The sequence below is a fragment of the Cimex lectularius genome, unplaced genomic scaffold (genome assembly GCF_000648675.2).
Source record: "Cimex lectularius strain Harlan isolate CLEC.00 unplaced genomic scaffold, Clec_2.1 scaffold141, whole genome shotgun sequence".
NCBI lineage: Eukaryota > Metazoa > Arthropoda > Insecta > Hemiptera > Cimicidae > Cimex > Cimex lectularius.
The window spans coordinates 1,113,873-1,141,794 of NW_019392838.1; the positions used below are offsets into that span (position 1 = coordinate 1,113,873).

At 32.8% G+C, this 27,922-nt stretch overlaps 1 protein-coding gene across 5 annotated transcripts; it reads right to left on the minus strand.

The window, feature by feature from the left end:
- Positions 1–283: 283 nt before the first annotated feature.
- LOC106672392 (cyclin-dependent kinase 17-like) lies at positions 284–27,873 on the minus strand. Of its 5 annotated transcripts, none has more exons than XM_014403786.2 (15): positions 27,747–27,873; positions 23,418–23,497; positions 23,278–23,335; positions 23,056–23,118; positions 22,783–22,981; positions 22,470–22,541; positions 5,876–5,934; positions 3,461–3,622; positions 3,244–3,394; positions 3,031–3,152; positions 2,852–2,962; positions 2,669–2,802; positions 2,120–2,327; positions 1,714–1,804; positions 284–1,638 (listed from the first exon to the last, which is right to left on the minus strand). In XM_014403786.2, the coding sequence occupies exons 5-15, from the start codon at positions 22,946–22,948 to the stop codon at positions 1,520–1,522; spliced, it is 1,395 nt and encodes a 464-aa protein (XP_014259272.1). In that variant the 5' UTR covers positions 22,949–22,981; positions 23,056–23,118; positions 23,278–23,335; positions 23,418–23,497; positions 27,747–27,873; the 3' UTR covers positions 284–1,519. The 5 variants fall into 5 exon arrangements, with proteins under 5 accessions (XP_014259272.1, XP_014259289.1, XP_014259298.1 ...); XM_014403803.2 differs by having other exon boundaries at positions 23,041–23,118; XM_014403812.2 differs by lacking the exon at positions 27,747–27,873 and adding an exon at positions 23,601–23,842 and having other exon boundaries at positions 23,041–23,118.
- Positions 27,874–27,922: the final 49 nt, after the last annotated feature.

Consider the following 27,922-nt stretch of genomic DNA (forward strand, 5'->3'; position numbering starts at 1 on the left):
TGATAGATTTGATTTTCTTTTCATCTACTTCACTGTACTGAGATCCAGATTATTTTTGAGTAAAAAAGCGGACAAATTTAAACAAATCTAAAGAATGGAAATTTTCCCCTCGATAGAGCGAGTTAATTTTTTTAAATAGTTTGAAATGTAATAATAAAATGTATGTAATAACATAATTAAAAAGTAAATATTAAATTAACTGTTAAAAATAAAATGAAATATTTTAGGATGAAATTATAGTTTAAAGGGTGAAGGAAGGAGAAAGTAAAAAGTGTAATTCAAACTTTTTTTAAAACTTTACTTTTAGTCTAATTTTAGCTAAAATCTAACAACAATCATAACAAAACTCACTTTTAATTTTATAAATAAAACTATTGTTGTTTCTAATCAGTAGGCATTACATAATACTTATGGAATTATTCCATGCGTGTTAAAAAAGCCTTGACATTTTAAAGTTTAATACTGATTTTTAATTTTAACATTGTTTTCTTTTGTGGAATCTATTTGCCACTAAAATAATGCTTAAAACTTAAAATAAACTAAACTAAAGAAAAAAACAAAACAGTATGGATAAAGGTTTGACGCTAGTGGGTTAAGCGGTGTTCTTTTATATATTAATTTTTAAGAAAATTATGAGGTGGGCCTGTTTATAGTTCTAATTATGTATATCATACAAAAATAAACTTAAATTTCATGTTACGCTATCACAATGTTTAGTTGGCCAACTATAAACTCAATCACAATTTCTTATATTTACCCAATTTTTTTTTCAGATTTGTAATAAACTTTGCGTCGGTTTGAACTTTTCATGACAAATGCAAAACAAACACAATGCGGGGGGGGATTATGATCAAATGTAAATTTTAAGCAAACTCAAGTGTACCTATGAAAACCTAATCCTATTAAAACTGAACATTGAATTTTAAAATTTATAAATACAATTTTTAATTTAACCATTATTCATGCTATTTAACTGAAAATTTTCATTGCAATTTTACTAAATAGCACATTAATCTATAATTCTTGTTATATTATTCTTTAGTTAGAATTAACATTATTTAATCGTTAGCATTTTCAGCCACTATGTATAAGCATAAACTTTAACTGTTGCCATTAAGTTACTCATACATTTTATTCGCTTATTTTTCAAAAAATGTGAAATGAGCAAATTTAAAGGCTATTAAGATAATCAAGTAGCAAGACAACGAAAAAATAAAGGTTTATAAATAAAATGGTTAGAATTTATTTACCCAGTTGAGGGTTTTAAATTTAAAAAAATTCAAATTTAAAAAAGTAAGAAGCCAGGATAAATCACTTCTATGTTATTGATGCTCGATTGTATTATAGATTCGGTTTAATTTAAATTTAGAACGAATAAGTTCAAAGACGAATTTCTATTTAATTCAACGGTCGTATTTGCAGGGGAGAGTAACAAAATTACAAAATGATGATTCATTGGAATTAATATTGAGCATAAAAATACCAGACGCACTGATCATTCTGCATTGTTGGAATTGATTCACTCACTTACAAGTAGATCATAAAATGAAAAGTGTTTTGTGTGTCGATTCTTTCCCATTTTAACGGCGAAACGATCATGTTCGAGTTGAATCGATGGTATACTAAAGATTGACGCAGCTAAAAATTAAAAAAAAAAAAAAAAGGAGTAAAACCATGTTTCTTAAAAAGTAGGTTTCATTTTAAAATACTTACTATCTGGTAGTTTATGTATTTCTGGATCCAAACTAGAGAAATAAGGATTTTTCATGGCATCTGGGGCTGAAACTCTTTTTTTAGCTTCATACTAAAAAATTAAGATGATAAATTTAAGATCAAGCGCAATATAATGCATTAGGCTAAGTTCACATGAGTGGTTTTTGACAATATGGGATAGATCCACTTTTATCTTTTTATTTCTTTATTTTCTCTTCATCATAAAAATAATAACATTAAACAGCTTAATTGTTGATAGTCATGTTTGAAACTGTCAAAAGGGTAGAGCGACCTAGTGACTGACATTGGATGAGCTCGAAGATGTTCGACATCATTTCAAGTGTGAACACTTTGGGCTCTGAGTGGACAAAAACCTCTCCATGTAAACTTATCTTTAAATACTCACGGCTAGGAAGGATGTTAGCAATGTTACTCCGCTTTTTTTCAGGGTAGGAGCCTTTTGCAACAGTGTTTGACCAGGCGGTTTAGCTGGAGGGGCTGACATATCCAATGGACCAAGTACTCGAGTGATCAAAGTGAGCTCCTCTTCTACTGTTGTACCGGGAAATAGAGGCCGACCAGAAGCCATTTCAAAAAAGATGCACCCAACACCCCTAAATAACATCCACCATATTGAATCAACTCAATTAAAAAATACTGTGGATGATTGTTTTTGATGGCCTTGTTGGATTACATTTTTGTTGATTTTTAGTTGAAAAGTTAGTCAAGGAAAAAAGAAAAGTTTTTAAAAAATATATTTGAAATTGTATTTCCCTAAACTCTTCTTTCTCGGAGTCTGACTTTTTTTTAGTATGTTATGAGAGAAACCTGGCCAATTGCTGAACTAATAATCAACAAAAATCTATAGTTTTATAATCAAAGATAAATTACTGATTGTTACTATAAATTTAAATCTCTAACAAAACAAATGTTTGGGGTATGTAATTTAATTTACCACATATCAATTTGTGTCGAATACTCTGTTGAACCCATTAGAACATCTGGCGGCCGATACCATAATGTAACAACTTCGTTTGAATACGCTTTTGTCGGTACTGATTTAGCCCTAGCTAGCCCAAAATCTGCAAGCTACAAATAATTATGTAATTTTTTTTTTAACTGAAAAGATTTGTCTTACCTTCAATTCTCCTCTTTCATTGATCAGAAGATTTTGAGGCTTTAAATCCCTATGAAGGATTCTTCTTTTATGACAATATGCAAGACCTCTTAATAATTGGAATAAGAACAGCTACAAAAAATTATTAGAAATTAATTAACAATACTAGACTATATGAGCTGGTAGAAAAAAAATCTTACTTTTACATTGTGCGGGCTTAAACTGTTACCCCTGACATCCATATAATCTTTGAGGTCATTCTCCAAGTATTCAAAAACTAATGTTAAAGACTTTTCTGTATGTACAATATCATGTAAAGTTACTGAAAAAAATAATAATTTTATTTGCATCCCATTTTCCAATATAATAAAAATATGTATTTTTTTTATGTTAAAACTTAATTTTAAACTCACCTATGTTAGCATGTTTTAACTCTTTCAGTAACGACACTTCTCGAATAGCAGTACAAGGAGCACCTTCCTCATGTTCTAACCTAATCTCTTTTAGCGCAACCAAATTATCAGTCAACCGAGATCTTCCCATGAATACAGTTGCATACGTTCCCTGAAGCAACGCATAAAAATAAATTGTCAGTTATACAGAAAACCTGAAGAATAAATTCTGACTTACTTCACCAAGTTTGTGTATTTTGGTATACGTTTCCATTTTCCCGAAACCAATTTCTGACATAGATTGGCGTCGGGATGCTCTAGATAAAGGAATCTGTTCACTAGCCTCATATTTAAGTACGAAGTCTTCTGGAAAGTGGAGATCAGCTGGTAAGGAACGCCTCTGTACAAAAAGTAATATAACTTATTAAATCACATAAAATTATATTTGGATTCATACATGACATTAAAACGCTAAAATACTGAATTAAAACATTTTGTCCCACAACAGTGATGAAAACTGCACTCAAACATCTGAGATACAAAGGAGTAAAACCACTTCTAAAGAAAAGCCTAAGTACATCCTCAGAAAACGTACTTAGGGGACCTTTAAACAAAAACATTACGCTCACCATAGAAATGAAAGCAACAACAGCATCAACTTCTTGGACTTAAAACTCACCAGAACCAACAATAAAATCGAATTACAAATATACAGAAAACATACTGCAACATCACAAATGCACAATACAACCACACACACCAACAAAAAATTTCAGCATTAGGACACATGATACACAGACTAAAAACAATCCCACTCAACACTGAAAATTACAACAAAGAACTATCAATAATAACAAATATAGCAATAAAACATTGATACAAAACAAGCAACATCCAGAAATTACTTTAAAAAAAATATATTTAAAAAAATAAACAAAAATGGACAACATTCACATACACAAGAAAATAAAGCTACAGACTAACAAAAAACAGCATTAAGGACCAACAATAACACAGGCAATCTACTAAAAAGAAACAGGCATAACTGGCCCACTAGACAATAATAGTGTTTATAGAATCACATGCCAATATGGAGACAAATACATTGGACAGACTGGAAGGAAATTAAGAGATCGATTCAAAGAACATCTCAGATCCTTAAGAGAAACTAAGGGAAATCAAATTATGCCCCGCACTTAATATATCACTATCACAAACCAAGCAAAATAGAAACAAGCATGACTTTAATGCACAATTCACAAAAGGATGAAAACTCAATGCACTGGAGAACCTAGAGATTAACAAACAAATAACCCTTAAAGACAGAAAAATTATAAATGTACGAATGAACTCACATCACACACTAATAAAACCACAACATAACAAAAATGCAAACTTTCAAAAGAAAAGTACTTCGAAACCAACACAGGAAAAAACAAAAACTAACAATGTACAAATAACAACCGACAATGGAAATAACCAACATCATGACCATGCTCCCTCTGCAAAAGCCCCTAGCAATAACCGATGGACCCAATGACTTATAAACCCTACTTAGAAAAATAACAGACAGTTCCTCACTGAAAATGGGATGGCGCAATGCCAAAACGCATTTGAGTAATTCAACAACCATGCGAGTGAAGACAGGCCCAATAAGTGACCCTATGCCAGTTCAGCATGAGTTCACCGACTTGCAAATCAATCTGTCATCAAAGCTATAAATGCCAATGAGAGGCATTCAATTTGGTACAAAAGTGTCAACTATGTATGTCTGATTAACGATATCTTCCAACCATTGTGCTCTTGATACTTATGATTTTTTAAATTAATTATAATGCATAAGATTGAACAGCACATTTACTTTTAGAAATAAATTTCAATTCTTATAAATCAATCAGTTTGAAGTACTGTGATAATGTGAAATTTGACAAGCTTTATTGTTTAGTAAATAATGAATGTAAAAAAAAACATTGTGACTGTTACATTCATGTTTTATTGTTATCAACGGATACAAAAGAAAATGTATATTGTTTAGATAATATTATTAACCAACTACTACACATTTTAATCGCATTTTATAAAAATGAAACCGTATCAATGAATAAATACACTTGAGATTATCAAATTAGTATAAGCAATTAATCTGTAAATGAACGGTGAATTTATGTAGATTGGAGAAAATAAAAATGAAACACTTTTGACGTTTATAAAACCAAACTTTACTGAAATATCACCGTTCATAAGAAATAAAAAGAGCAAAATATTTTTTTTTCCTCTAACGAAAAGAACAAGTTTATTTGGCACAGAGAAATAAAATTTCTAAAAGGTTCAGGAAAAAAACATTTGAGGATATAACCCTGGTTTTTGCAACATTGCTTGTCATTTTTTTGAGCTTTGAAGGAAATGTCATGCAACAATTCTAAAAAATGTGCAATAAAGTAGATGTATCCATTTTTTCTCAACAAACCTGACCGGTAATAAAATACATATTTCATTAATAATATAAATAATAAAAAAGTAGTTATTAGCAAAAATATTAAATAAAAGGTTTCAACCAAATATTGCAGGCAAATGTGATATTACAGTACTAAACATAACAATATAACAAATGATTAAAAAAGAGAAAATAATTAATGAACAAAAAAGTTCCTACCTTCCAGCGCGAAGGAATCTTTGGTTTTGGTCCAATTTTAGGATTTTCTGGCACTGAACCTAATTAACACAAATTCAATTTCATTAACATTAATTTACACTTTAAAAAATTAGAACAGCATGAGTTAAAAATTTACATGACTTTCATAATTTTAATTAGTCTAGAACAACATATCTTTATTAGTAGTGTAAGCAATTTGGTAAGAGGTTAAATAAAATAATTATTGCAGGCAACATTTTTAATAATAATTCCTTAAAAAGCACAATGTATTGCTGTTTTATTGAATCTAATTTCGGATTTCTTCTTTTTTCAATTTTTTTTTATTTTTTAAAAATTTAATTCATTTAGGATGTTTTGGAACTAATCAGACCCATGTGCTTTTTATTTGTTTAATTTCAGATATCAATTTCAGGGGCATCTGCCTCCCTGCATCCGTCTTGAGTATCATGTTTCTGATCTGGAAACACGTGTTTTAGTGATTTTCAATCACCTTTTGATCCAGTAATCATTCCTGATTATTCCTCAAACTATCCCAACTCTTAAACATTTTAAAAGACCTTTATTCACATGCAGCTTTTTCAGTTTTTTGGTCAGATGGCAATTTTTTAAATCTTGTAAAACAGGGATGCGTATTGAGTCCCACCATGTTCTCTTTATTTCTAGATCTATGTGGTGTTCTAAGTCTGGATCTGGACTGTATAAGATTTGGGAAATATAATTCCGCAAATGACACATTCTTATTATCTTACTGAAAAGCGTAAACCTTTTAATGTAAACTAGGATTGTGAACAATAGAATTAAAAGTTAACCTCTCAAAAAATAAAATAGTTTTTCACAATGAAGCTAAACTATTTTGACAAATGGTTTTATAAGGAACAAAAAGCTGAGGTTGTGAATAAGTATCTTGGACTTCTCCTAACCCATCGGATGAATAATAATAAATAATTTAAAAAACTGATAGAATTAACAACCTAAATTGTTTCGAAACTCAAGGAGAAACTGTTGTTTTTGAACTATTCAATTTTGCCATGTCATTTTATGCTTATAAATAGCATTTTTTTAAAAACTTAATCATGTGTTTTTTTCCCCTGCAAACGGTCTTTAATAATAATAATAATGTATAGGTATATTTTTAAATCTTGACAATATTCAACATTAACTTTACATGCTTAAATGTACATTTGATAAAGATTAATATAGTCAAGACTATTAAAAAGGTCATCAGGAAGAAACATCCTACACTCAATCATGATTCAGCAATATTTTAAACCAATATTTGTTTAATTGTCATAATTGGTAATTCCAATTATCTCAACCAAAAACGTTAGATAGAAAGAATAACAAACTAGAATATTTTTAACGAATAAGCCTTTTTTTTAAATATTTGAAATCATTTTGTTAACATAGGTTTTATGGAAATGTTTTCTAAACACGCAGAAAATATGATGCAACTACATTTATTGAATTGCAATTATATTGAAATGCACAGTATAAAGTGTCAAGGAAAATTAATGAACAAAACAAGCTGATAAAAAACCTTTGACGATTTTTAACGTACGAAATTTCATACAATTTTAATTAAATATATCAACCATATGTATGTCAAACTATAGGTGCTTTTATTGTTGTATTAATTAGAACATACTTATTTTAATGTAAACCAAATTAAATGAGATCAAAAATTCATGAGTTTTAATAAAAATTATTGAATCATGATGGTTTGAAAGAAAATTCACCAAAACACCGAAAAATCATTTAAATGATAGAATAAATGGTTGGTTAAATTTTAAATCAACCCATGCACTTTAACACTACACAAGGACACCCTATAAAATGACAAAACTACTTTTTTAAAATTATTATTTTTTTTTAAATTGTGGTGGACACCTGAATCTGTATGAGTTCCCCCTGAGTACTGCAGGCTTTACACAGCTTATTGTACTCCTTCCTAGCTCCATTTTTGGGAGCTCACAATACGTGTGTGAATTGAACCCCCAGTGTGATGGTGTACTTCCATCGAAGAAACTCATTTACGGAGGGGATTGAGATCGAATTCAGGGATCCCGCCTAAGACATTCCATCTATAAGTGCTGTGTCAATTTTCACTGCGGCCACCAGTCCCCTTAGGGGTCAGAAAATAAGTCTAGAGACAACAGTGGTAATCAAACCCACATCTGTGGGATCTACGAGACAAGAATCTGACACCTTAACCACTCGGTTACTGTGGTCTACACAACTATACTTACAATTTAGTACTAACTTAAATTTATATTTAAAGTTGTGAAAAATTTAAGATCCAGGACAAAAACATAGGACTTCATAGTATTTTGCCTATACATTACAATTGTGTTTTCATTTTTTTTTTTTTTTTGTGTATATCATAAATGACTTTTTCAGCTAACTTTTAACTGAATCTTGTTACTTAATTGTCAGGAAAATTAAAAAAAAATAATGGAAATAATTGTAAATATTGATTTTGCAGTGGCACAAAACGATAGCATACCGTTGTTTGTAAACCAAAATAATAACAAAATCCAATTGTGTACCAAGTTATGAAACCAGCTTGTTGCTACTATCGACATAAATATTTGTAATAGGTCACGGTAATTGTTTGATGCTTTCTGGACATCAATTATATTAAGAATGAAGAAATCTTGGAATATCGATTGCAGAAATATCATGAAACAGGACACTCTTAGGAAAGTCTTTTTAAATAATCCAGAAGACTACGAGAAAAAAAAATCTTAACCAGCAGGGAAAAACAATTTTGTGGATCAGTACAAATTTCTCTTAGACAACTTGGCAAATTGTTCAGGAGCTGGAATATCATAAAAAAAGTCATAAATGATATATACATCCAGATGAGGAAAATGAAACAGGATACCACCCCTAAATAAAGGTCAATAAGGAATGCCAATAAACAGTTCGCCTGTGACCATGTACTGGAAGGAAGAATAGAGAAAAGTACTATTTTCAGACATAAAAAAATTAACCTCAATGGCCTTGATCGTTGGCATATTACTTCTATGATTTGCTAAAAGAAAAAATTATATTTTCGAAAAGGCATAGTAGGTGAATGAAGTACAGTATGGGGGATATTAAGAAAACAGAAATTGTTTTTCTTTCTGGTAGAATGAATAGTACGCAATATCTACAATCAATAGAAAATCAATTAACAAGGTACTCAGAGATAACGCCAAGTAAATAATTTCTGTTTCAGCAGGACAATGCTCCTGTCCATACAGCAAAAATGTTAAGTTTTAGAATAGCCAATGGCCAACTAGGTCTCCACATTTTAATATAATTAAAATCTATAAGGGCTGCCGCCAGTTCCTGAACACTGAAGACAATAAATGCACAATCCAAGAAGAATGGGAAGAAAATTTTTTTTCTCAAGATGTTCATCGCTTCTAAGATCTTCTAAATTGAACGCTAACTGGGCTGGAGAAAAGTAGAGCCTGTACTGGGTATTATATTTATTTTGTCATTTGTTTTAACTTTTTTAAAATTTTATTTAAGTTTTAATTTAAAAAATTCTAAACATGTGCTATTTTATTTGTGTATATATTTTTTTTCTATTATGTGATAGAGTACAAATCGGAAATGCTGGCCATATGCAGATGATTTGGTCCTACTATCTACTGACAAAATTAGTTTTGCAACAAATGATAAATTAGATGGTGGTGTTTTACAATTCTTTTGAAACGATTAATGTTTAAAATGGAACCCGAAGTCCCAAGAAACATACTTCCAGACTTAAGGAAGGTTGTCCCTGAGAAGGAGACGTGGTAGTCCCGAAATATATACCATATTTTAAATAAAAACAATAGTTATAACAACTGGTTGTTAAGTTCCATAAAAGAACCCCGATCAAGGAAACTTTTAAGAAAAGCTAAAAAATTCCTAGAATGGAACTCGAAAGTTAACCTATGGTTAAACCAAAGGTGGATAAACTTTAGGAAAATTCGAGTTTTGGAAAGTTATGTATTTGTTATAATAAGAAGAACATAGAAGTGATGAGTGTATAGTACTTGAGGATTAAACTGTCATCAATTCTTTCATTAAAAAAAACAAAAAACTTAAAATCAAAATATGCTCTAAACATATTTAATTATATTTTAATAAATAAACCTTTTAGATCCTAGTTACAAATATATAATGTTAGCCAGTCTATTATCTTATGGGGCTCAGATCTGTGCAATACCTCTGAAATTTCATGGGGGAGGGGGGAATTTGTTAGTTGTAAGATAAAATTAGAATCCGTACAATTGCAAAGTGCAAGACAATTGCTGGTGAGAGTGAAAGGTGAGAGTTAGGCTCAATTAACTGGATTCTCAGGGCTTGAGGTCGACTGCTGTATTTTTTTTATCCCTTCTTTGAGTCACTGTAACCAGTCTCCTTTTATTTCACGGTGGTCTAAAAGAATTAAGAATATTGTAATTCAAAGAAAGTGAAATCGACCCTTCTTTATTTTCAAACTGTGAATGGGCCTTAAGGCAATTTAACACTTTTCAAGGTTCCTCTCTGGTTATTTCTTTAGGCGTCAGTATCGTCTTTCTGAAGAGGCTGTATTGTTTCCAGGCCAATGCCTTGCAGTAAGAAAGGATGTGCAATGTTTCTGCCTCTTCATGATTCGGCATGTTTCTATGTGTGTTTTTCCCATTTTTCTGAAGTAGTAATTACATAGGCAATGACCAGTATAAAGGACTATAATATTCCTTATTTTTTGCCTACTAAGAAGTTACATTTCGTTTCGCTTTTCGTTTTCAGCTAGTTGAGATGTCAAGGAACTTCTTTGATTGTTTTGCACCTGGTGTATATTTATCCAGTGTGGAGTCATTTCTCCATATTTTTGTTCAGTTCCACTTTTAACATGCTTTAGTGTGTGCCAAATTGTAGTTCCTTTTACTAGTTTGTCAGCCTTTTCATCCTTCAATCTCCTTGTGTCCTCCAAGTTAGACCTACTTGATTCCGTTTTTCCAGGAGCTGGAGATATGCTAAGGTTTTTCAGACCAATTTTAAATCAAAAATGGAAAAGGCCTTCAGTGCTATTTGGCTGAGCACCTTTTAAACCTTTTTTTAATGGTGTTTCATCTTCACAGAGTTCTAAGTGCATTGAACTCAGCATGGAAAAATTGATGGTCTACTGCTATATCGCAAAATAAAACTGCTCTTTGTGTAATTTGGAAAGTGTTTTCCATTTTATAGGAGTTTTCTTTAGAGATAAAACTCAGGGTTGGAGATTTCTATAAGTCCCAAATCTGCTTTTCCCCCTGCCAGGTCCGTAGGAATAAATTTAGAATGTAATTATTAAAAGTGGTTTTTTTTTCTTCCAAAAGTGATTCAAAGATAATCACAAAGAAGACTTTTTTTTAATCACACATCGATATGTATTTAATTAGGTTGCACTTTTTATTGACTAATCATCTGGAAGCCATCAGTTTTAAAAACTCAGCTTGATAATTTTTTGTTATCTTCTCATTAATTATGAAATTTATTTTTAATCTTTTTAACCACTTTCATTGCGACATAGTCTAAAGAACAAGCTGGGTGAGTCATTGTTGTGGTTTTTATTTTACTAGTTTCACCAAAAATATGAGTTAAAGTCTAGAAATTTTATCTGGATCAAAGGTGATTTTGTTTATCTATTTATTACAAAGAGAAATTTGATTATTTGATGACGACATGGCTTAAAAAGTTGCAGTGCACTTGTAAATGCTCTACACCCATTTTGTGCCGGATGGCACCTTCAGATTAAAACTGATTAAGGTCAATGACATGTGACATTAAAATTCCTCGAATCTTGCCTGATAGGAGATAGGCGTAACTTTGCCTTCTTTTTTAAGTCGTTCTGTTTATACCTAGGTACTTAGTTTCGTTGGTGAATGGCAGAGAAAAGTTACTAAATGAATGGAACAGTTTTGCAAGTGAAAAATGTGTTAATACTTTGATAAACAAAATCAGAAGTAACGTGGTAAAAAAGGAACAACGAAACCTAACAGACAAAAACCAACAAGCAAAGCAGTTACTAAATCCGAGGAAAATTCATTGGGCCCCCTATCTATTGGTTTGTGCATCATTATATAGAATTGGTTAAATATACATTTGTTTATGAAATATTATTACTATTTAAATTTTTGTGTTTTGCTTTGCCTTTGGCATCCAGCAATTGTGCGAGTCTAAAAGTAAAATAATCAATAAATTACTAACATTAGAATCTTAAATAATAAGAAAAAAACCTTAAAGAAATAAATGGACAAATAAATACTGATAAATAGACTAACAAGAAACTATTAAATAAGTAAAAAATCAAGTTTGCCATCAAACCGTAAGGAGGCTGAGGGCCCATTGCAAGTATTATTAGTATTCAATAATTAATTAAGGTTTTTAGTTGAGATGAAAAAAAGCTAATGGCACAAGAGGGATTCCAACCCACGACCTTCGGCTAGATACGCCACTGCTCTACCACCTGAGCTATCGTGACCTTGATCCACTCGGACATCAACTTCCTAGCTCAAGTTGTAGAGCAGCGGCGTATCTAGCCGAAGATCGTGGGTTCGAATCCCGCTCGTGCCATTAACTTTTTTTCATCTCAACTAAAAACCTTAATTAATTGTAATGTATTAATTGGTCAAGCGGACCACGAAATTTGTGAATTTAATGAATTAACTGAAGCTCACTAAAGCTCTCCGTCGCCATTTCAATTGTCGTCGAGAATCCAAACTGATTACACGACATTTGAAAAATGGCAAAAGGAGGGAAAACTCATAAGGTGGGGTTGAGATGAGGATAAGGTTAATTGTCTTGTATTAATTGGTCAAGCGGACCACGAAAATAGTGAATTAAGTATTCAATAATATTCATTATTATCTATTTAAGTAGTGAGGAGCGGTCAGGAATAAAGTATTTTAGACGAACACCTATTTCATTTTTTTTACGTTTCAACCTTTATTCGGGTCATCTTCAGAGGCGGGGTGAATGACAAAACATATGTTGATTGGAAAAATTAATTGCACAATACAGAAGTAAATAAAATAAATTTTGAACCAAGTATATCATATTCACATAAATTGTGATGAATGAAATACTTGGTTCAAAATTTATATTATTTAAATCTTATTGAGTAATTATTTTTTCTAAATTAAGGTCGATGACGATAAAAAAATTAATAAGATGTTTGTCTAAAATACTTCAGTCCTGACTGCTCCTCACTATTTCAACAAATTATTGAACAACCGGTTGCTAAATAACTCACATTCATTATTATCCTAGTCAAATATGGCATATAGTTTATGGAATACAACTAACTGATATTAAATAAGTCTTATTAAAAATTGAAATTAAAATAAATCCGTGACATGACAGAAGGCTGGGCAATTTTTAAATCAGCATAAGATTAACCATGAATAGGAGTTACAAACACGTTTCTTGACATGAATTTTAAGATTCTTGCAATCCATGTCAACAGACGGGTTTGTAACACCTTCAATCTGTGATGAGCATTTAATGCTAGAAATCGGGATTGTTGAAAACAACAAACTGTGAGTAAAAATCATCTTTTAAAGAACTCAATAATACAGTGGACATGCATGGGTATAAAAATTCCCACGGTTTACTGGTCTCTTATCTTACATAGGTCTTGTATGTTGGCCAAAAATTTATACTGCTAAAAAACAGTGACTGCAAATTTTTTAAATTTATTTATTATAATTTATAAATCTCCTATGTATACAGCTAAGTTCTGCAGAAATGCGTTTGGTCAATAATAATTTAAACATAAAGTATGAGATAATCTCTTTGGTGCTGTTATAGAATAGAATTGATTACAATTTTACTTCCCTAGAGTCGTTACATCATTGTGTGAACATCCATATGTATATTCAGTTTTTGAAAACTTATGTAACCCTAGTTGTTTGCTTTATTATTATATCCACTTACAGCCTTTCAGTTCTGGTCGTTTGAAAATAATTGATAAAAAATCTGTCTGGAAAATAGATACTTTTTTCAACATGTGAATAATCCGAACTAATATTGTAAGGACTACAAAACAGTTTTAATTTTAGTGGAAATTTTTGTGTCTTGGTTACAATCACGTGTTGACTGTCTGCTCGATATCAAGATTTTAGCAACATTTTTACAATGTTGTACAAATAAGTAATATTCCAAGGTGAACGATAAGAAGGAAATTCAAATAGCTCACAGATAGCTACTTCTATATGAGACTTTTTTTTAACAAAACAGTGAGACTTTTTTTTTTAACAAAACAGACATATCATCTTTGATCTTTGCTATACTGATATTTACTTATCAAAAAGGTTGGTCAGATATAATAATGTAAAAGGTGTATGTGAAGATGACGAAATGCTGAAACATGTCCGACATACTAAACCAGCAAGGATAGGAAGATGAACGATAATGATCAAATTACAGGTTCATCACCCTTTTTACTGATAATTATTATCAAAAAGGTTGATAAAGGAGATTAGATATGAAATACAGAAGATGAAATTTGATACTTGCGAATCATCTTCTGGCTATTTTCGCTAGCTTGTATCAGCCAGGACACACTGAAGGTGACAAAAAATGCTGAAACGCGTATGACAAGACCAACCCAAGCAAGGATAGGGAAAAGATGATCGACCTCTTCACATTCTTATTCAAAGACCTTTTTTAATGGCTCCAGTCACACATTTGAATGAGGATGACAATGCCAAGATCATAACATTATTAGAGAAAGAATACAACCAGCATGAAGTCGCCAGGAGACTGAATGTAAATCACTCTACAAAAGAAGGGTTCTTCGGCCCTTCAGACAATTTTTTTTACATTTTGATTTGTTTTTGAATTTTTTGTTTTTTCTCTTTACTTAAGAATTGTTTTTTTAGAATTTGTTAATAAACATTTTCTTTTTAAATGTCTTATTTTTACAAACAAATTTTTGGTATGCAAAATATGAATAAACCTCTTTAAAATTTAAGGGCAGTGTGTTTATATGGTTTATCAGTGTACTTAAACGAATGGGTGTAGCCATGTAGCAAATGATTGGGAACAGACTTCTTCACACGCAGTCAACTCTATCCCCAGGAATAGATATTTCTAAGCGGCAGGATAGGGCTAGCGGCATGATAGGAGAAAGATTGTAAAAAAAAGTTGTTTAATCTAGATGTAGAAGGGCCAACTTCAATCGGTTATAAAATTTGAAAGAACATGTAATTATATATTTCATTTATATTTGTTACAAGCCTTTGAAAGGGAGTTTCTTGTTTCTTTGTTATGTCTGTATAATACAAAAAAGTGGAAATTAAATTTTCTGTTTCTTATAAAAGTGTTTTTATTTAGTTACTATTTTTAATTTTTCAGTTGGTGGCGACAACTTGTCCGCCCAGGCAGGTGGCCAGTAGGCACATATGTCACTCACATTCTCATCACCACCGCTGGCTCAACAGTTTATTGAAGAAATTCATATCAGTCCTGTGACATGGGACATGAAGTGTGAGGAGTACAGCGACAAGGAGCAGAGCTTGTAGGGAAGTGGTTGCAGTAGTTGCGAACCCACACTTTTCTTTGACTGGGTTTCCTTTTTTTCCTTGCAGAAGAGCAAACACAAGAAATTCTTCTTCGGGTCTTCTGGAGAAGTCTTCACATGGCTTCACACTAGTTGAGTCATGTTGAACCTACCCTGGGTTATTCATTGGGGCTGTCTTTACTTGCAAGTTTACTGAATTACACAAACATGTTTCAGCATTGCCCATCTTGTCGATCAATTTGTCTGAGTAAAGATGCCCCCCCCCCAGTGAGTAACAAAGTGCCAGTTCAACATGAGTTTACTAGACTCGAAGACCAACACTCAGCTTCAACTTCACATTATCAGACACGACATGTCACGCATGCGAAGCAATACACATCCGACAAAACTACAGAGTATGTATATTTATTGTTCAGTCAAGACCAAGTTCCTACACAGTTTTCAAGAATGTGTTGTTCGTTGAGCAATAGCTCTTTTGTTGGACGAAGACGAGCAGCTTGTTCATCGTCATTGCTTTGGGGTTCATCCTATGCTGAAAGAAAGGAAGAAAAAGGGGAATTTTATCCAATTAATGGAGAATGAACAGAAACCTATTTCTAATTCGTATAGAAAAGGAAAAAAAAACTCAACTTGCAAAAGTTGACCTTATGGGAGTCAAAAAAGGGATTGTTGCCTTAAGTTATTGCAAACTATCCAAGGGACCCATCTACAACACATTCAGACATGCACCTGCACGGATCGTGTCAGACAAAATATTTTTCTGGAGAATGTCGGAACGTTCATACAAGACATGCACAGTGTCTGACAGGTTCGGATCTTCTATATGTACGTACTACCTATATAAACACTTGAAATAATATTTGTCTTATAGGAACCGCTTCACTTCTACGATGTGTCGTGTCTGATAATGTGAAACCACCACAAGATGGACCGTAATAAGTGAGCCAGTTCCAGTTTGTGAGTTAACCGATTCATCATCTTTAGTTAAGAATCAACTGTGTAACTTATTGTTAGTCAAATCAACTAGAAATAACGTCTGAAAAAGGCCTAAGGGTCAAATTATAGGTTAATAAGCCCAACACAGGAGGAAATGTCACGAATAAAGGTGAATTGGAAACAATTGGCAACAGAATGGAGTCACTTTCCTATGGTTAACTTTCAAGATGTTTTAAGATTTTGTGTTTTTTTTAAAGAATTAACGTTGAACATAACAGAATGGAGTGGAAATATTGTGTTATAAGAGGAAAATGAAGAAAACAAAAACTTATAAATATGATTGAGATTTGAAAATGTTTCTTACCCAGTGTGATTGATTTGGACGAGATGATAGAAGACGATTTCGTTCTGATGTTGAACGAAGCGAACCAGGTTCCGATTTTATGCGTTCCCCCAGTCTTGAAAGTGTTGAAAGATGCACTTTTGTGCAACGCTTTCAAATCCATTTTTCCACCAATGCTTTTTTTTTCTCTCTTTAAACCGATTATAATTTATATTTAAAATGACGTTTGTGCGCTAAATTTAAATAACCGAGTGCTAAATCGTATAGAATAGGAAAATATCACGACTCGCCCTCACATTTTGGTTTGTATACGTTCAGGAAAGAAGGCAAACAAGACCGGACTCGGGACACTTTAAATAATAGCCTGTTAATAAAATCATGATAGAATGACGAGAGCAGCGAACGTCATATGAAGGTATCATTAAGGAATAATTAGATAACGTACTCTTTTTCTTAAAAAAAAACTTTTTATCAAAACAAAAAAGTATCCCTTAAAAGAAAGAGAGAGAGAGAAGAGAGAGCGAGGAAGGAACGCGATCAGCTGTTCGCCTCTTATAAGCCGTAAGCCGTGAGGGGGCAAACTGTCAACGCAAACTGCCGAAGAGAAGGGAAAATTCTAATCTTATCATAAAAAAAGGAGAATATTTTCCCCTCCGATCCTAGGTAAAACAAGTGGAGTGAAAAAAAAAATCAACAAAGATGCGAAAACAACCACTTCGAGTGTGTATTCTTATGAAAAATATATTTACGCCTATTGTTCTCGAAATGGTGGAGGGGCGAGGCGAAGCGGCGATGACGAAACACTTGTAGAATTGAATCAAAAGTTAGAATCATCAACGAAACCGTTTTATACAAATATGTAGCGTCTAATAAACAACAGTCCCTAAAAATACCTCCTAATAGGAAACTAGGATGACTTAAGCCCCTGGTTCTAAATTTTGTTGTAATTCCTTTCTCTAGAGAGCAATACCGCTGATAAGTTCTGAGCCTTTCTGTGGCATAGGAGAAACCGTGGGATTCACTCATTGGACCAAGAACCCAGCAAATTTTGGAAGGAAAGAAACAACAGAATGCATCAGAGGTAGCACGATAAAACTTTAAATCCTAACAGGATACATGGCACTGCAGACTGAATGGGCATCTGAAGAAGACTGGTGTAACACAACATAGCACAGATTCTGTAAAGAAGCCGAGGAGATACCGACACGCCTATTAACAAACTGTGGTGCCACATTTGCCCACAGGAGGAAGTGCTTTGGAATGTACAACATAATTGTCGAAGAAATTCAACCACTAAAACCAGGCTTACTAATAGACTTATTTGAAGCAAGACTCACAGGTGTGCTATAAGTACAGAACTGGGGATACAATAGCTCTTAAAAGGCGCAGTACGTTACACACTCTGAACATTACATCTACATCTACCACCACTACGTATCTTTATCCAGGGAGGCAGGGCCACAATTAGTAAGCTAATTCAGGGAATAAGTTCGCGAGGAACTTCAGGCAAACAAGGATTGGAGCATGTCTGTTGATGCTAACCCTTAATTCATATTTGACAAAAAAAAATCAAATTAAAATATCCAGTAAAGCAGACTGGGAAAAGGGGATCCCATTGAATGCTGACCATATCTGGTATACAGATAGCTCCAAAACCAATGGGTAGGAGCTGGTACTTACAGGAATCAACAAGGGACTGGAATTAATATATGCCTTGGGCATTATGCCACTCAATATTGATTGGTAATCTCCTGGAAACGCTATCTGACGAAGATTTAATTGCTAGGATAGGCACGTGATATAATGGTAGTCGTGAATGGACTATTGTCGAAGTCGTTACAGAAAGGGCACAATATGCACTAAAATAACAAATAGATGGTGTAAAAGAGAAGGGTTGTCAATTAACCCTAAGAAAACCATCCAGGTTCCCTTTACCAAGAAAACGGCACTAGAAGGACTTAAGCCCCTTCCGATAAATGTAGTTTTAATTCCTTCCTCTAAAGAGTTAAAATATCTAGAAGGCATATATGACCAAAGACTTTTGTGGAAACTAAGTAAAATCACACAGAGAGTGAAAATGGCCATTGGTAGTTGTAAACACCTTTGTGGGAAAAGTTGGGGATTAAACTCAAAGATGGCCCAATGATTATACACAGCGATTGTTGACTAATGATAGTCTACGGATCGGTGGTTTCGACAAAAACATTACAGCTAAGGGTGGTCCAAATCCTCAGGGCACACTGGGACAATGAGAATGACTCCCACTCACGAAGTCCTTCTTAATCTACCGCTACTACATATCTTTATATAATTCCTGGAAACTGTGGCTATTGAACACCAAGGAGATTAAAAAGCTAGGTGTAATTAACAGAAGAATAGCCATCTACTCAGAGAGCCAGGTGGGACTGACGGCAATTACCGCATCAGTGATAAAGTCCAGTCAATTGGGATTGAATTAGGGCCTTGTCATTGAGGAAATCAACAAAATTACCCTCGTCTTGGTAATTCCAAATTCCAAATTCTTCGTCACCAGGTCAAATAGGGCATAGGGGCAACGAAAAGTCTGATAAATTGGTCAAGGAAAGTTTGATGACCAAACTGCCAAAAACGTGGATCTATCAGACACTGGATTAAAAATAAATTCCCCCAAATAAAAATAAATAGCACAGGAAAGAGTCCTGAAAGCATTGCAGAAACCATATCAAAGTTTTTTGCAGAAACTACTGAGCAAATGGATGGAGAAAGAGATGACTTTCTGAAGATAAATTCACCAGGTGCAAAATAATCAAAAAGGTTCCTCGACATCACAACCAGTCAAACAAAAATCTACCTTCTAAGTAGGCAATAAGGAAAATAATAGGCCTTACTTACACTCCTGTTATTTTTATTTGGAAGGGTGTATCAAAATTTTCTTTTAATTTTATTTCCCAAACATTTTTGTCCCGACTAATTTATTTTTTAACTTTTTTAAGAATTTACTATGGCTTTTTTTAAAGTTGGGTTTTATTTTATTTTGTCCTAAGAGTTTTCTTTTTTTTTCTTTTTGTAAGTACATGTTTTTCTTTTGTATGTACAATTTTTATTGATTCTTCTGCCTCTATACGTGGGAATGTAGTTAATTTTTTACTCAAGACTTTTATGCAGTATAAGCAATGAAAGAATATAGAATCTAGACTCCATACAAGGTTTACAAGATTGGCGGAATCCAGGTGGCCGAGGGGGCTAGCATTCTTCATGGTGAAACCATGAGTCCCCTGCTGTTTTCTTTGTATAAAACTGACATGTGAGAGTACTTCTCTTAAAAAATAAAGCTCATGGAAAGTATGGAAGCATTCAGTATGGAGCATGTAACTGAAAAACAGGATGTATATGCTACTATATAATATAATTTTGAAGGATCACTATAATGAAACCTATTTGAGGTTAATATAAAGAAAACTGAAGCAGTAATCTTTCATGAAGGGAAGAATTAAAAATATAACACATGGTTCTTTCATTACACAGACCTGTATTGTTTTGATTATTTCGGAGTAGCTGTTTCATCTGGTAAATTTTGAAAAGCAAGTAACACACTAAAAAGAATGTAATGGCCAGTGCTGTATTATTAAGGTCTTGTAAGTCTCTAGTAACCCTTTAAAAGTTAAACTGTACAAATGGCTGGATTTCCAAATTTAATACAAATGATACATGTAAAATTTAATAGTAATACTAATAATAAAATGTACTAAAAATAATGTAATTGTACTGGAGTGGACAGATTGACACTTTTCTTAATACTTTGCTTACAGAAATGTATACATCATTAAATATTTATTAAAAGTGGAAATAATTAATAAATTAGAGGGTTTACTAAATATAAATGATGTTGAACGTATCAATAATATAGTTTCGTTTGTGTCAGTTTTGTGAACAAACTAAAATTGATTATTTTTCTGGCAGCTTTTATATTTTATTTATTTATTTATTATGAGAGTTTGCAAAAACAGAGGTCATATCAACCTTCGAGGTGGCAGTGTTTTTGTAAAAAAAAATTTGTAAGTGTGGCTATGGATTCGAACCCTGGACCTTTATCTTACAGTGATGAACACCATGTCAATGCCTTAGCCGTTGCAGCCACCAGCACACCCATTTTATTATTGATAATGATACTTGTATAAAGTCAATAAATAAAACAAGTTAAAATAAACAAATGTGTACAATAAATTCTTAAATTAAATATATTTTTCAAATAAATTTGGCTTATTGTTTGATAAATTAACACAGTACTTAAGGTTGTAATGAGGCTGGATATAAAGACAACAAACATAGACTACCTCATAATAATTGAAATCACTTGTTCATGTGGAATTCAAATGACATTCTTATAAACCAGATTTATGTGCAATAAATCCTCAAGTATGGCATATAATATGCATTGAAAAACCTTTAAATATGCCATATAATATACACTAAAAAAACTCAAATACGCAATATTATATGCACTAAAAACCCCCTCAAATATGCCATATAATATGCACTCAAAACCCCTCGATTATGCAACATTATATGCACTAAAAAACCCACAAATATGCAATATTATATGCACTCAAAACCCCTCGATTATGCAACATTATATGCACTAAAAACCCCTCAAATATGCCATATAATATACACTAAAAAAAACTCAAATACGCAATATTATATGCACTAAAAACTCCTCAAATATGCCATATAATACGCACTCAAAACCCCTCGATTATGCAACATTATATGCACTAAAAACCCTCAAATATGCCATATAATATGCACTCAAAACCCCTCGATTATGCAACATTATATGCACTAAAAAACCCCTCAAATATGCAAATTATATGCACTAAAAAACCTCAAATATGCAATATTATATGTATAAAAAACCCTCAAATATGCGATATTAAATGTATAATAAAAAAAACCCTCAAATATGCATACAATAGGCACTAAAACCCCTCATATATGCATTATTATATGCATTGAAAAACCCCTAAAATAATCATATAATTAATTTCTTCTAAAAATATTAAAACAGAGGATGAATGTCAGCGACATCACCCGACTAATAATTGAATAATTTCTGTTTAACACAGAAATTTTTTTTGGTATAATATTACATCATATTTATTTCAAAAGAAAATAGAACAGAATAAAACTTCAGTCTTGGAAAAAAATCATATAATTAGAAAGAGGACACATACCAACTATTTTCGTGTTTCAAATGAAGCCCCTACTTCCTTCCACAACCCAACTACTTCAAGAAAATTAATTATTTTTTAGGAAAAGCAAAAAAAAATGCACCCAGAAATGTGCAAATGAGGGCCTCATTATTTAAGAGAATTGGATTTCAAGAGAATTCTATTGGAGTTTTCTCTCCCTGTTTCTATTCTTGGAGGAAACCTGATCATTTTACTATATATAGTACTGATATGAAAGTGAATGTAATTATTAGCATGAATGTGTCAATGGTGAATATTAAGTACCCATCGACCAATTAGGCTACTTATTATGGTGTAAAGAGTGATGGAGGAGTATTTATTGAATGCTCCACTACCTTAACTGAGTGAATGGCATGTAAATAAGAAAGAATGTATTCAAGAGTGAGTGAGAATGTCCTATTGATTTCACGCTATTCTTTTTCATTCATTGGTTGTCAATGTTTGCTTGTGTAGTTCATACATCCTGAGCAATTTATTACATTGAATTTAATTTGTTTTCTTAAATTGCTAGGAGAAAATAAAATTTAAAACTAGAAATAGAAATAGTAATTTACTTACGAAATGCATTATGGTGGTCCAACAAAATTCTGGAATGTGATAAAGAGAGTTTTCTATCTAAAGGGGGCTTTCCTAAAAGAAAATCAAACAAATAAAACACATAAATATAATAACATATCAAATGTGAATAATAAATTTTTAATCTTCAGCAGGTTATTGTTTAAACACACATTCCAAATAATAATAATAATAATAATAAATAAATACAAAGAATTTACATAAGGACATGGTTGAACTTAACAGTATGGAAACAAAAATGCAAACATGTACTTAGGTCTAATTAGCATGCTATGAAATTAATTTTCCAACATACGTTTTGATTTCACATTTTCTGAAGAGTTCTCTCCTATGTTCAGTTGCTCAGCTAAATCGGCTAGGGACCCTTCATAGCTTAAACGAAAGGTTTGAGACAAACGTCTTTTAATTTTCTTTAAGCTCATTGTTAAAAGGCACCAACAAGTATTGTATGGAATTACCATATATCCCTTTTAAAATGGTATATCTCTCATTCTCTGGAAATAATGGAATTCAACTTTCATACAACAAAAAAAAGAAAAAAAAAGGCACCAACCAGCCTAAAATTCACCTAAACATTTGAAGTCACTGAAACAACAGGTACAGAACATGCGATTCTAAACTAGAGTTCAACCTTCAATTGTTAAAAAAATAAATTAAATTAAATAAAACTACAAACTATTTCCAGGTTTCAAAATCAAAAATAAACATATTAAAATGCAGGTTTTGGTTTAACAATCTAACAAATCATAAATCAAATATAACAAAATAAAACAGTACTCAAAATACTTACCTAAATAGTAAATTCAAATTAATTTTATAGCTCACTCTCTCTTTCAAAATGTTTTCACCTAAAACAAATTTTGTTCAAATGAGTTTTTTTAATTCATTATACAAATGAAATTTTTATTAACATCAAAAACTGAATTTTACCTTCATCCCATTCCCTTTGGCTTGTAAGCTACCATTAATCCAAGAATTCATCATTTGAAATTTTTAAAAAGAACCTGAAACTGAACAAAATATTGTATATATTAGAGTTAGTTAATCTTTTAGGTTAAACCACCAGAACGCAATTGTTAACACACAAATAAAATTTTAAAAAATAATAATAACCAAGTAATCTGCAGCAACTGTGCAGTGTCCTCTAAAAACAAATACCAGACACCCTATAAGGCTGTTTTGCAAAACCAGACCTGAATGTGTGCATGAATAACAGTTATAAAAATTAATATGTTAATGAATAACCATAACCAAACGAGATGTTAATCAATGCCTTAATTGGAATGCAGTAGTATGAATCATGTTTACGAATAATTCAGCAGAATTACAAAATTTTATCTTTTAGAAGAAATTTATATTGAATGAGACAATTCTTAGGAAAAGAACCAATTCCGATTAACTGTCTGAAGATAAATGCTAAATAGAAAACAATGGAAACACTTATATTACTTTCAACTAGTTGTCGCGACTATGATAACATTGAGATTCTTATTTTGGACAGAGAATGTTTGCACTTAGATCAAGTAGATAACGCCAGCACAACACTGAACATGTAGAGTAATAGAGAATATTTCCCGGCACATATGAAAGTCTCGACCGCTTGCCTGCTCAAGAGGTCATTATATTTCAACAAAACAACCAAATTTAACACTTTCTCTCATGTGCACGGAGTGACCCAGCCTCACCAAAATCATCTTTCAAGATGAGTAAAGTCTATCTAAAGGGCTTAATGTCCAATTACCCAATGGGCGTGGGTTCAAACCACTTTAAAATACATTTTTTATAACATTATCAATTAAACAACCATGGGGTCTGCCAGGATTCGAAGCCAGAACCGCTAGAATTGCAAATATGAGTAGGACACCCTAACCACTCGGCCACTCCTATATTGCTTTACATAAAGAAAACAGCAGGAAAGTCAAGATTTTACCTTGAAGAATACCCTAAATCACTGGAAATTGTTTAAGAGTTTTGCTTCTTTCTGTATCATTGAAAGATGCCAAATTGTATAACATATTGTACCTATGCCATTTCTTTCAAGAATAATTGCTGGCCATAGAAACACATAGGCAAGGAATAAAACAAAAAATCTCAAGGGTGCAACAATAATATTATCTGATAGCAAAGCAGCTCTCAAGACTCTCCAAGCCTATGAGATTAAAACAAAACTAGCCTGGAACTACCTGAATACCCTAGCAAACTGATCTACAACCTTACACTAAGGTAGGTCCCAGGTTAGCTATGAGACCTAGGAAAGATTTGAGCAAATACCTTGATACCATACCCCTGAGAATTCTGTGCTTCATTAAAGAAACGAAAATGTTCCAGCAAAACAATTAGTAGAGATCAGATACAATAGATGCTCAAGGGGGAAATCCTTCCAAATAGTGTGCGAATAGGAGGTAAAAACTGGGGATATAGATCACAAATCCTGGATGGGTTTCTCACATACAATGCCGATAAAGCCATACAAGAGCTCACAAAAATACAGAGATTCACATGCATTTGTAGCACCAGAGCAATGAGAGCATGTCCCTCAGAGGTATGGAGAAAACATTACAATTAATCCACCTCCACCAATGATAACAAGGACAGCAAAGAAAACTATTATTAACACCAACAAAGAAGAATTTCCAACAGGATTAAAAATTCAATTTAGAGACAAGAAGTTCCCAATAAAAGAATATCCGACACTTAGGTCTCATAGGAGGCGACTTGAACAAGATATTTGAATTGAATTGAAAATCCAAAGTATAAAAAAGGAGTGGGAAAAAGGAAACAAACACCAAAATCAAATAATTAGAGCCCATAGTGGTAACAGTAATACAAACATAAAATCCACACAATTGGTAGATGTATTTAATTCAATTTGACTAGGGGATACAAAAACAAGCACATAGCGAAAATGTTGGATAGCCAGGCAGCCATCAAAGCACTAAGTCAAACATTATTAGCTCAAACATGGTGCTAGGGGCATCGGTGACTACAACGGTTTAGGCGTTGATACGGCGCTCATCATTGTAAAGTAAAGGTTCCGGGTTTGAGTCCTGTGCCCCTGCATTCGAACCCGACATACTTACAAATGGGCTTATTTTCAAAAACAATGGCAGCCTGAGGGTTCATATAACCTTATAGTCAAAATACCCTTGTTAAAAAATAGTGCTGAATTGCAAAACTAAACTCAACAGATTATGTTGGCAAAGCACTATTACAAGGTTACACTCTACTAGGTCCTAGGATACGCAAGAGTAGAGAAGAACGAGACAGTGGATGCCCTTGTAAGAAAATGGGCTGCTGCACGGCTGATAGGTCCTGAACCATTTTGTGGTACAGGGATCCACACTATCAATGAGCATCTTAGGCAAGAAGACGTGGTGGAAGTGAGGCACTGTGGACTGAATAGGTACTTGAGAAAGATTTGTATTAACCAACACGGTACATGCAGATTTTATGAAGAAGATGAAGAGGCAGAGAAATCCCTAACGCATCTATTAACAGACATATAAGGCATACTACCACTAAAACTGCTGACAGGTTCAGAACATTTTGTAGTATCCGTACTATCAACAAGCATCTTAGGAAAAAAGAAATGGTGCAAGTGAGGAAACGATGGAATTCACTCACTCGGCTCAATCGAAAAACTTCCTGGTGAGATTTATAAAGAAGAAACAATAAAATGCATAAAAGGAAGCAAGAAGAGATTCCAAATCCTAACACGATTTCTACTGCTGACTGCACCATTGAGGAATGTAACACAAAAAGTCTATTATGCTACATTTATCAGCAGGAGAAAATGCTTTGGGGTGTGCAACGTAACTGTAGAAGAAATACAACCACTAAAAACAGGCTAATAACGCCTTTGTTATAAGGATATTTCATTGTATATAGTATCAATATTTTTGTGATCTCTAGTTGGCTGGTCTCAGGAGCCAAGCTGGCTCAGCAGGGGCCGTTCTCTGGGTGCCAACAGCACCAAGCAACTTAGATGGCCAGATGTACACTAGCACAAGGCCAAAATTTAACAGACAAAATTTCGCTCACACAAATATAATTAGAAAGAGGACAGATACTGACTATTTTCGTGTTTCAAATGAAGCACAACCCGAGTACTTCAGGTAAATTAATTTTTTCAGGAAAGGAAAAAAATACACCCAGAAGTGTGCAAATGGGGGCCTCATATAAGATGCCAATTGTTTCAAGAGAATTCTATTGGAGTCCCTGTTCCGATCCTTAGAGGAAACAGGGTTATTTCATTGTATATAGTTCCAATACTTTTGGCTCTTCTAGTGTCTGTTGGCCAGTATTGGGAGACGAGCTGCCTCGGCAGGGACCACCCTCTGGCATCAGCACCAAGCAACATGTATGGCTAGATGTACAATAGTACAAGGCCAAAAGTTAAAATACAAAATTTCGCTCACACAAATATAATTAGAAAGAGGACAGATACGGACTATTTTCAGATTTCAAATGAAGCAACAAATGCTCGCTGGCCTTGGCAGCCAAGCTGGCTCGGGAGGGGCCACCCTCCGGGGGCTGTCAGCACCAAGTAACATAGTAGATGGCTAGATGAGTACTTGCCAAAATTTAAAAGACATCTAGTAGCTGTACACTGGATAAATTCAACCAGATTAATCTCATTTTTAAGAAATGGATCCCAGACAGTACTAGCATACTCAAGATGACTGCAGACAGTAACATAACATTTTAATAGCAAAGGGGTAACTGAAATCTTTAGTAAGACATTTGACAAAACCGAAAAAATACACCTACATCTGTTTAGTGGTAGGTAATAATTACAGACATGCAAGTACATTTGTGCTTTAAGATGGTGCGACTACTAAACTGTCCCATCTCTTTGATTAATTAATGTTACACAGACGATTTTTAATTTTCTATTCAGTTTAATTTACATATTATTTTAAATTTTTTTATATTTTTAACAGGCATCTTTGAATAGCCTTATCATGCTTGAATCTCTGTAAATATTTTGTATTCGTTGTTTTCGAAATTTTTTAGGAAAGCAACTCTTTTTTTTATAGATACAAGAATATTGTATAAATATAAATCTGAATTTTTATGTAACAGTCAGAATAAATCTTTTTTTCTAGAAAGATTTCTAAAGAAACCTTGCCATTTGAAAACAAATATTTACACTATCTTTTTATCAAAATCAAAACAACGCTGGCTAATTCAATTGAAGAGGGCCAGAAAAACGAAACAGAATCAAAGGAAAGCAAGGAAGAAAAATTAATAATTCACCTTTTTCATATCGCCGACGGTGGAATTAAATTAAATAGAAATTAATTAATTTTGTTGTTTCATTAATCCTTCCTTGTTTCAAAATCGAGCCAGCTGACAGAAGGAGCGGAGGTTCCCAACTGGGGATCGGTTTGAACTCATGGTCTTTTTAGACAAAGGAGCGACCACAGCACGCT

Bases quoted from the DNA above. Each gene is read 5' to 3' on its own strand.
- LOC106672392 (XM_014403786.2), bottom strand. From the start codon at position 22,948: ATGGTAATTCCATACAATACTTGTTGGTGCCTTTTAACAATGAGCTTA. The intron at 3,623-5,875 runs GTAGGAACTTTT...CTTTTTGTACAG, and splicing joins AGATTCCTTCGCGCTGGAAG to AGGCGTTCCTTACCAGCTGA. The intron at 3,153-3,243 runs GTGAGTTTAAAA...TATTTTTTTCAG, and splicing joins GTTAAAACATGCTAACATAG to TAACTTTACATGATATTGTA.